Source organism: Cavia porcellus, unplaced genomic scaffold (genome assembly GCF_034190915.1).
Source record: "Cavia porcellus strain 051 isolate PalLab524CR breed Dunkin Hartley unplaced genomic scaffold, mCavPor4.1 scaffold_25, whole genome shotgun sequence".
Lineage (NCBI taxonomy): Eukaryota > Metazoa > Chordata > Mammalia > Rodentia > Caviidae > Cavia > Cavia porcellus.
In genome coordinates this window covers 11,297,882-11,306,679 of record NW_026947508.1, presented here as the reverse complement: position 1 = coordinate 11,306,679, position 8,798 = coordinate 11,297,882, and the positions used below count along the sequence as shown (strand labels likewise).

The 8,798-nt window shown below is 56.1% G+C and overlaps 1 protein-coding gene across 1 annotated transcript; it reads right to left on the bottom strand.

The window, feature by feature from the left end:
- Nucleotides 1–1,836: 1,836 nt before the first annotated feature.
- Ctrc (chymotrypsin C) lies at nucleotides 1,837–7,658 on the bottom strand. Its single transcript, XM_003471183.2, has 8 exons — nucleotides 7,563–7,658; nucleotides 6,566–6,657; nucleotides 6,389–6,486; nucleotides 5,052–5,177; nucleotides 3,986–4,122; nucleotides 3,001–3,146; nucleotides 2,052–2,204; nucleotides 1,837–1,906 (listed from the first exon to the last, which is right to left on the bottom strand). The coding sequence occupies exons 1-8, from the start codon at nucleotides 7,600–7,602 to the stop codon at nucleotides 1,892–1,894; spliced, it is 807 nt and encodes a 268-aa protein (XP_003471231.1). The 5' UTR covers nucleotides 7,603–7,658; the 3' UTR covers nucleotides 1,837–1,891.
- Nucleotides 7,659–8,798: the final 1,140 nt, after the last annotated feature.

Here is an 8,798-nt window from a genome sequence, read left to right as displayed (position 1 = left end):
GTCTTTCCCTCCACCAGGACAGTGACCCCTTCTGTTTTCCCCTCTTGTATCTGTTAGGACTGTGCTGAACTGCAAGTATCTGAAAACCTATTATGGTGGCTGAAGCAAATACAGATCTCTTTCTTATTTGTTTCACAAATAGCAAAATATTAAGATCTGACTGCCAGCCTCTGAGCAACTGTCTTGCCACAAATTGGCTGCCTTAGCTCCAGCCATCACATCCACACTCAAGGCAAGGGAGGGACAGTACAGCATCAGCTGGGCCAAACCCCTTTTATGGGAAACATCTGCTTTTTCAGCAGACTTGGCCTCACATTGCAGGATGGTAGAGCGTGGGAGTCAGGTGTAGAGTCCCTGGAGCCAGATCACCAAAGTTTAGATCCCAGCCCTGCTACCTTCTAGTTAAGCCACGTTTGGAAGTTAGCAGCTCTCACTGACTCAGTTTTCTTATCTTTAGAATGAGGACAATGCTTTTTGTCTTTTAAAAATTGCTTTTTTTGTTATCAGATATTGAACCAAGGCCTTCTCACTGAGCCACATCCACAATCTTTGGGGACCTTGTATTAAACGTTTAAGACTCAGCTTGGGCATCACCACTTCCACAGAGCCACCCTGGATTCCAGCTGCCAGTGGACACTGGTTTAAGGATCTCACATGCGTAGCTGGGGAATCCCATGTTCTGTCACAGGTGTGTGTCCTGCGGAGCAAGGGTCTCATCTGAACTGTCACTGGGCTCCCTACTGAGCTAGTGCTGGCTCCCTATAGGTCCATTGCTGACTCCTGGGAATCTGTTTGAGTCCTGAGCGTGGGAGATGCACCAAGGTCCCCTCCCCTCCGCCCTGCTTGGCCCTGGAGCCGCAGTCTGATGGGGAAGTGGGTCTGGAGCCAGGGCCCCGTGAGGTCAGAGGCTGGGTGGAGGGACCTCGAGGAACAGTGCATTCTCAGCAGGACCCGAGACCCTAGTGGCCAGGGACAGAGTAGCCACTGAATGTCCCTGCCGGACACTGGGCACCTGTACATTTGGTCCCTGGCACCCTCCCATTGGCCTTGCAGCTCATGCTTTGCTGTCTGGCTGTGCCCGGGACCTTGCCCAGTTCTTTCTCCCTCTAGGCCTCAGTTTCCCTGCCTGTCTCATGCAGGGAAAGCTTATCCTATGCCTGTGGACGGCATTGTTTCTCCCCTCCTGTGCCCCCAGAGGGCAGAGTTGGGGTCTCCTCCTCCAGGGCCCAACCCTGGTCAGGGCTCAGGCCAACAGCAGCTGTGGCTGTCTTTGAGCTTGGGGTCTCCTGTGGCCTGACCTCTCTGGGTGGGAGAGGCTGCCCTTGGAGAGACCCCCATCTTCCAGCCTGGCCAGGGCCAAGATCTGCTCGGGGTACACTTTGGTCACAAGGGTCTATGGTGTCCTCTGTGCATGCATGTGCCTGTGCGTGCATGTATATGTGTGCGTGTATGTGTGTGTGTGTGTGTGTGTGTGTCTGTGTGTGATTCAAGAGATTGATCCTGGATCCTCTGCACTGTATCCCAAGCCCTTTGTAATTTTTTATGTTGAGACACAGTCTTGCTAAATTGCTAAATTGTCCAGACTGGGTTTGAGTTTGTGATCCTCCTGTCTCAGCCTCCCTGAATGCTGAGGTTACAAGTATGTAGCCCTACACCCAGCTTTCAAGGTCCTTAACCCTGTCCCCTCAGATTACCCACGTGGCCCTGGAACCTCTACTCCCTGCCCCCAGCAGCCCCCTCTGGGGCCTTATGACCCTGGCTGAGGGTCCCTTTCTGCCCCTTGGTGTGGGGAGGGGCAGCTTCAGAGAGACAACAAACAGATCAGGTCCAGACAGCTGAAGGAAAGGAGGTTTATTGCTGCATGAGTTGGTGGCCAGGGCTCCTGGATGAATCACAGCTTCAGTTTCTGGAAAAGCAGAGGGCAGGGTGAGGGACTCTGGGAGAGAGAGCCATGTGGAGGGGCGGGGAAGGCACACGTAAAGGGGGAGGGGGTGGTGGGGGAGGGCTGCGGGCAAGGGGCAGGGAGTGTGGGGTGAGAGGGCAGTGCCCACCTGGTTGATCCAGTCGATGTAGGCGGACACACGGGTGAAGACCGCCGGCTTCTTGACGGTGTTGCAGCCCATCGAGGAGCCGAAGCTGACAATGCCCTGCAGCTGCCAGACGCCGTTCTCTGCCTGGCAGTTCAGCGGGCCTCCTGAGTCGCCCTGCAACAGGTGGCAGTGTGAACCTGGGCCTCCCTTAGAGTGGCAGGGGCAGCGGGCTGGGGCTGGGCTCTCAGCCTCGGGGCCCTTGTTTTGGTCTCTGCCAGGCTACGGCAGAGAAAATGCAGCCTGGGGCCGCTCGGCCTTCTGGGAGACCCTGGATGTCAGATGAGCGCTAGGTTTGCCGCCTGACCGTGGGATGATGCCAGCCTTCCCCATGCCTCAGTTTCCCTGGATGTTCAGGTCACTGTGCCTAAGCCTCCATGAGCTGCCCAGGATGGGAAGTGAGGTGGGTGGACGGTGAGAAGGTGGTGCATTTGAACACAGGATATTCTCTTGTTATCTTGGTGTTACAAGGTTCTGGCCAGACCCAGAGTCCCCTGTCCCCAGGCCTGGTGTTGTGGATATTGGGCCAGACCATGGGCAAGGACTTCCCTGATGCCTTTCCTGTGGCTCTTAGACTCAGTCCTCACGGCACCCCTGGGAAGTGGTTAGTGTGGCCCCATTGTATGGATGGGAAAAGTGAGATTCAGAGAGCTTTACCACCCTGCCCTTGGTGACATCTATGTGGCGGCCCTGGGACTGGAGCTCAGCTCTCATGCTCAGCTCCCTGGGTCTCACTACATGCTGGCCAGGGGCAGATGGTAGGTAGAGGGGACAGGTTTCCTCCAAGCCTGCTGGGTCTGTGTGGGTCTCAGCCACCTCCTATGGAAGGGTTTGCCTGTGCACCCTGCTTAGTGTCCTCCCTGTTCCCAACCACCCAGAATGAGGCTGGGGAGCACCCTGCCGGGACACTCACATTGCAGGCGGAGATGACACCGTCGCCCCCAGCGCACACCATGTTTTTGGTCACCTGGAAGCCCCAATAGTCCCAGCGGGAGCATGTGGAGTGGCCCACGACGGGCTGCAGGCCCTGCTGCAGCACATCAGCGATGGGGCCATTGGCTGAGGAGAGAGGGCAGTGACCAGAGACTCAGCCAAGTGGTGCCAGCTCCCACCTGGCCAGGCCTGCAGAGGAGCGCAGGCTGCCAGGTCCTGAGGCTTTTCCCCCCCACTGTGCTAAGGATTTGCACTGAGGTCCCAGGGCCTTTGCACGGAGCTACACTCCACCTCTTTGTTGTATTTTTTTATTTTGAGACTGAGTCTGAGTTGCTGACTTGCCCAGGCTGGGCCTGAACTTGCAGTTATCCTGCCTCAGCCTCTCAGAGGGCTGCAGTCTCAGATACGCAGCCTGGCTTCTTCTTTTAGAGCTGGGGATGGAGCTGGGGATGGAGCCAGGCCTGTGCCTCCTGGGCGAGCACTCTTGCACTGAGCGCCGTCTCCAGCTGCCGGAGTCTAAGGGCTTTACTTGCCAGTTACTTGCAGGTGGGTCTGGGCTTTGGTAACCACCTTCCAGGTTTTTCTCCCTCTGCCAGTGCAGGGATGGAGCTGTGTCTCCCTCCGAGGCGTCTGCACTTAACCTTAGCACTGGGTTGAAGTTTCTTAGGCCTGCTGGAGAATCACATGATCCGATCCCCCAACCCTGCACGATTGATCGTAGTTTCTTTTTATGGTGGGTGCCAAGCCCTCTCTATTTGCATTTCTCATGTGTTAGCTCCTTAGGACCCCCATTCTGGGTACTTGTCAGGTCTGTCACATGGCCCGTGCCTGATAAATATTCGCTATTACTATTACAGAAGTTAAAGAGAGATGAGCACATTCCAGCTGAGAGGAAGCGGGGGAAGTGTGCTCTTGGGACTTCCCGGTGTGTGTGTGTGTGTGTGTGTGTGTGTGTGTGTACTCACTCCACAGGCGGCCCCAGCCGGTGACATAGCAGGGGTAGTTATCTGGCAGCTGGTAGCCCTTCTCAGGGAGGCAGGCCGCCTGGATGGTCTCACTCAGCTCCACGGGCTCCGCCAGTTTGATGAGGGCAATGTCGTTGCTGGAATTCAGAGTGTGGGGTGAGAAGGAGGGCCTGGGGACCAGGTGAGGTGCGCGGTGTCCTCCGAGACCACCCTGACCGCTGGCCTCTGGTCGGCCAGTTGAGATGTCCGAGGACAAGTGACCGCCCTGGCGCCCATGCTTCTCCTTCTTGGCCCTGGCGTGGTGGGTGAGAGGCTCAGCGGGGATGCCGGAGTGGGAGGTGCCCGGCGCCCACCTCGGCGGGCTGTGATTGCCGTGGAACACGAAAGGCGGCTGAAGATCCCTTTTTAATTTCTTCCCTGAAGTGGGCACTGAATCCAGGGCCTCTTGTTTGTGCACCCACTAAAGTACATCCACTCCCTTTTCTAAATTTGTGTTTTTATATTATTTTTAATTTTAAAAAAAATTTTTAAATTTTACTTATTTATTTTTGGTATCGGGGATCGAACTCACGACCTCGTGCAGGCAAGGCAGGCGCTTGTGACGCTGAGCTAAATCCCTGGCCCTTAATTTTTATTTTTGAGGTGGGGTCTTACTGAGTTCCCCACTTGTGATTCTCCTGCCTCAGCCTCCCAAGTAGCTGAGCTTACAAACGTCCACCACTGCGCCTGGCACCACATGCCAGTTCCATATTTCAGTTACCAGAACAAATGCTGGCACCCCTCGACAGACCCAGTTTGGGCCCTAGTTTTGCCCTGCACTGTGCTGTGGGAGCCAGGACCTTGTCCTGACCCTCTCTGAGTCACTTCTGTGTCCCCGGCCGTTGTGCAGCTGGGAGACAGGCCACACTGCACAGGGGCCCCGGCTCGGCCTCGGGCTGGGCGGTCTCTGAGAGACGCTCTGGGGCTCTGGGGTTCGGAGGGACCTGCCAGCACCCAGATGGGAGGTGCTGTCTGCACTTAGCCTCTGCCGCTTCTCCTCCCCACCCCCGGCCCGGCCCGCACTCACCGCACCAGGAGACTGAACCATCTCTCATGGACGTGGATGCTGTCCACACCCACGATCACCGAGCCCGGCTCGTCCTCCACTGTCAGGTCATGCTTGCCCAGGGCCACTCGGTAGGTGAGGTCCTTGCTGTGGCGGAAGGGGACACGGTCAAGGTGAAGCCAGCGTGTCAGGGGACTGCATGACCCAGCCCCTCATCGTGACCTTTTGGAGGATGATGGGAAAAGATGCGAGCCCTGGGCTGCCAGGGCCTCAGTTTTCTGATCTGGAAAGTGGGGCAGTATTGGGACTCAGGTCCCAGGATCCCTGCGGGTGACTGAGGCCCAGCTGCTTGGCCTCCCAGTGTCTGTCTCCATGGCCTACAAGCTTCCTCACTTCCTCTGTTCCCCCCTGGCTTCCTCCCGCCCCCATGGATATTAGGATATGTCTGCAGCACACGATTACACTCCTCCTGCAGGGCTGGTGCATGAACTAAATTTGTCATTAACAGGTTTAATTTTTTTCGTGCAGTGCTGGGGATTGAGCCGAGGACCTCGGGGATTCTGGGTAAGCACTCTAGCTGAGACACATCCCCAGCTGCCTGGGCTCTTTGTAGCCTGTCCTCAACTCAGCTGCGTGAGTTTCTTAAATAGACAGCAAGGCGAGTCAGGTGTGGTGGTGCACATCTGTAATGTCAGTACTCAGGAGGCTGAGGTAGGAGGATCGACACAAGTTCAAGACCAGCCTGGGCTAGATAGTGAGTTCAAGGGCAGCCTGAACTGCATACTGAGACCTTGCCTTAAAAGTAAACAAGACAAAATAAAACGATGCCCACCCGGCCCCTCCTGGCTCTGAACCCCGAGGTCGAGCACTATGTTCTTACACAGACCTGAGGCACTCACCTCTCCTTTCCTCTGCCTGAGACACTGTTCCTGCCACTCTGCTCTGGGCACTGTCCTTTGCCTTTGCTCTTGCCCTCTGGGCCGCCTTCCCTTCCCCTAGACCCACGCCTCCTCCCCTCCTTCCTCCATGCCTCTGCTCATACATCCCCCGCGATCTCACTTAAGGTGGAGACTCCTCCATCTCTCCTGGCCTCATGCGTCTTCACTATCACCTGCTATGCGATATATTTACTACCTTAATTCTTTCTCTGACTTTATCTTCTCTGCTGCGTTTCCTGGTACAAGGTAAGTGCACAAGGGATGTCTGTTGACCGCATAAATGAACAACTGAGTAGCTGAAAGTAAATAGCTCATTGAGCCCAGTGCTCAGTGGAGTGTGTAGTAGGTGCTCAATAAAAGCAGCTGGGTCCGACCCCTGCCCAGGGTGATGGCCAGGTCCCTGGCGTGGCGTCCACTCACCTGATGCAGTGGGCTGCGGTGAGGACATGCTGGTTGCTGATCAAGGTGCCGCCACATGTGTGTCTCCACTCAGTGTCCCTGAGGTACTGCAGGGAGATCTTTGGGCGGAAGGAGGATCTCACGTCAGCCCTCACGTGCGTCACCCGCACCCCTCCCGCCAGGCTGCACCTCGCTCACCTGCCAGGGCCAGCTGTGGGGGACGGCGTCGTCTCCCCCGACCACCCTGGCCGACACGTCGGGCAGGAAGGTGGGGGCTCCACAGCTGGAGGCTGGGGGACAGGAGGGGACACAGGTGAGGGTGCGGGCAGGGGGGGACTTTTAGCACGTGGTGCGGGGAAGGGCACCTAGGTCTCAGGACCTTGACTTCCCTTCCTGTGGAGCGGGGGAGGAAGGGTGCTAACTCGGTGAGTCTGTCCTGAGAACGACATCAGACCAGGCGATTAGAGAGCAGACAGCGAAGGGGACAACAGGTGGCTGTCACAGGTGCATGTCTGGGCATACCTGTGTCCTTTGGTCCCTTTTAAGGGCAGAGCGTTATGGAGACAGTAGGGTATGAAATTCAGAGTCCTCTGAGGGGAGAGAGACCTGGCTCCCCCATACCCATCCATGTGGTACTGAGTAGACACTGAGACTTGCTGAGCCTCAGTGTCTTCATCTGTGAAATGGGGACACACACGGACCCTGTCTTTCCAGGTTGCCTTGAGGTTCTGATTAGCTCCAGCCCAGAACCTGGGACAAAGCAGAGGCACCAGAAACAAGAGTTGCTATTACTACTGTTGTCGTTGCTGTTGTTGATTGAGAGGACTCCTAATTAAGTGCTCAATTTGCCCAATAAGCCAGTGAGTTGGAGAGAGGCCCAGGGACTTGAAAACTCCTGCAGAGTGAAGGAGTTTAAGCTGGGATGTTGGTTCCGAAATGGGGCAGGGGTAACGACGGCTGCAAAAGATGACACTTACGTCCTGGGCTTCCCCCATCTCGTCCCCCTGCCTCAGCCCTTTGGGGAAGACACCGGTGTGCCCTGTCCTGCAGGGCAGCAGCTCACAGGCAAACCGCTGCCCTGCAGCAGGGTCTGCCCTGGACCCCAAAGTGCGCTTCCTGCAGAGCTGAGGGCCCCGGGCACGGATCAGCCCAAGTCACAGCCCATAGGCTGCCGGGGTCCCCCCACCCCTCTTACCAGAGGCCAGGAGTGCGGCGAGGACAGTGAGGCCCAGCATGGTGCAGGTTGGTGGGGCTGCGGGACCCTGGGGACCCGAAGGGCTTTTATAGGCTGGAAGGGCGTGACCAGGCCACCCTGGGAGAGAAACCAGCCATGCCCTGACCTTGGGTGGTTATTGTTTGATTTGGGCAGAAAACAAGGCTGGCTTGGATGCAAAGTTTTCCAAATGTCCCATGACAGCAGTTTCCAAGGGTCTGCATTTCGTGGGGAGCTGCCTAGCGGTGCTGGGTAAGCACCCTTGTTTCCCCTCCGTACCTCATTCTCTTTAGGTATTGTTTATCGGGCATCTATTAGGAATGGGCCAGGCTGTGCTATTTCTTGTACGATCTCATTTAATTCTCCAGCAACATGAAGCAGATGCTACTTTTCACTTTTTAAAGAGGATTCAGAGCAGCAGGTGACCGTTGAGTTAGCAGCACAGCTGGGCTTTGAGGTCAGACCCCCAGCACCGGCCTGCGCCTCCTGCTGCTGAGGTCCTGTCTCCTTGTGTGTCTCCACAGCGCTGTGACTTTCTTTCTCTCCTGGCTCATATCCCCTGGACTTGGGGCTCTCCTGCTTCTGTTCTAGGGAAAGGACAATGCTCATGCTTAGGTGACCCTGGATGGTGCCTGGTGGGCTGATTTCCTCCTCACAGCCAGCTTAGATGTAGGCCCTCAGCCTTCCCATCTGTAAAGTGGGCAGATAGAACCAGCCGCTCGCAGTGAGTGGAGCATCAAAGCCAGCGGCAGATCTGGGTTTATGGTGCTTGGGGTGGAACAAATAGCTGTGTGTGCTTCAGTCTGAGGCAGATGCCTGGCAGATTGCAGTCGGCCCATTCCTCTGAGGATTTGGTTTTGCTTGTGCTGTTATTTGTCTGTTTACAGTAGTGGGGACTGAACCAGGGCCTTTACACCATGCCACAACTGCAGTCCTTTTAAAATGTTGCATTTTGAGACAGTCTTGCTAACTTGCTAAGTGGCCCAGGCTGGGCTTGAACTTGCAGTTCTCCTGCCTCAGCCTCCCAAAATGCTGGAGTTACAAGTGTGCATCGACATGCTTCCCTGGAGCCTCTATTTCATTCTTTTGCCCTAAGGCCCAATTTGAGCTTGTCTGGTAGATTCTGCAATCCCTTACCCTTTCCATTCACCCTCAGTTCCCCTTGGAAGTTTTTTCTGAGTTGCCTGTCCGGTGCCCCTCAGGAGCGGCATGGGGACC

Coding starts and splice junctions, on each gene's coding strand:
- Ctrc (XM_003471183.2), bottom strand. CDS start 7,602: ATGCTGGGCCTCACTGTCCTCGCCGCACTCCTGGCCTCTG. Junction 5,178..6,388: donor ACCGCAGCCCACTGCATCAG/GTGAGTGGACGC, acceptor CTTCCGCCACAG/CAAGGACCTCACCTACCGAG. Junction 2,205..3,000: donor GTGTCATCTCCGCCTGCAAT/GTGAGTGTCCCG, acceptor CACCTGTTGCAG/GGCGACTCAGGAGGCCCGCT.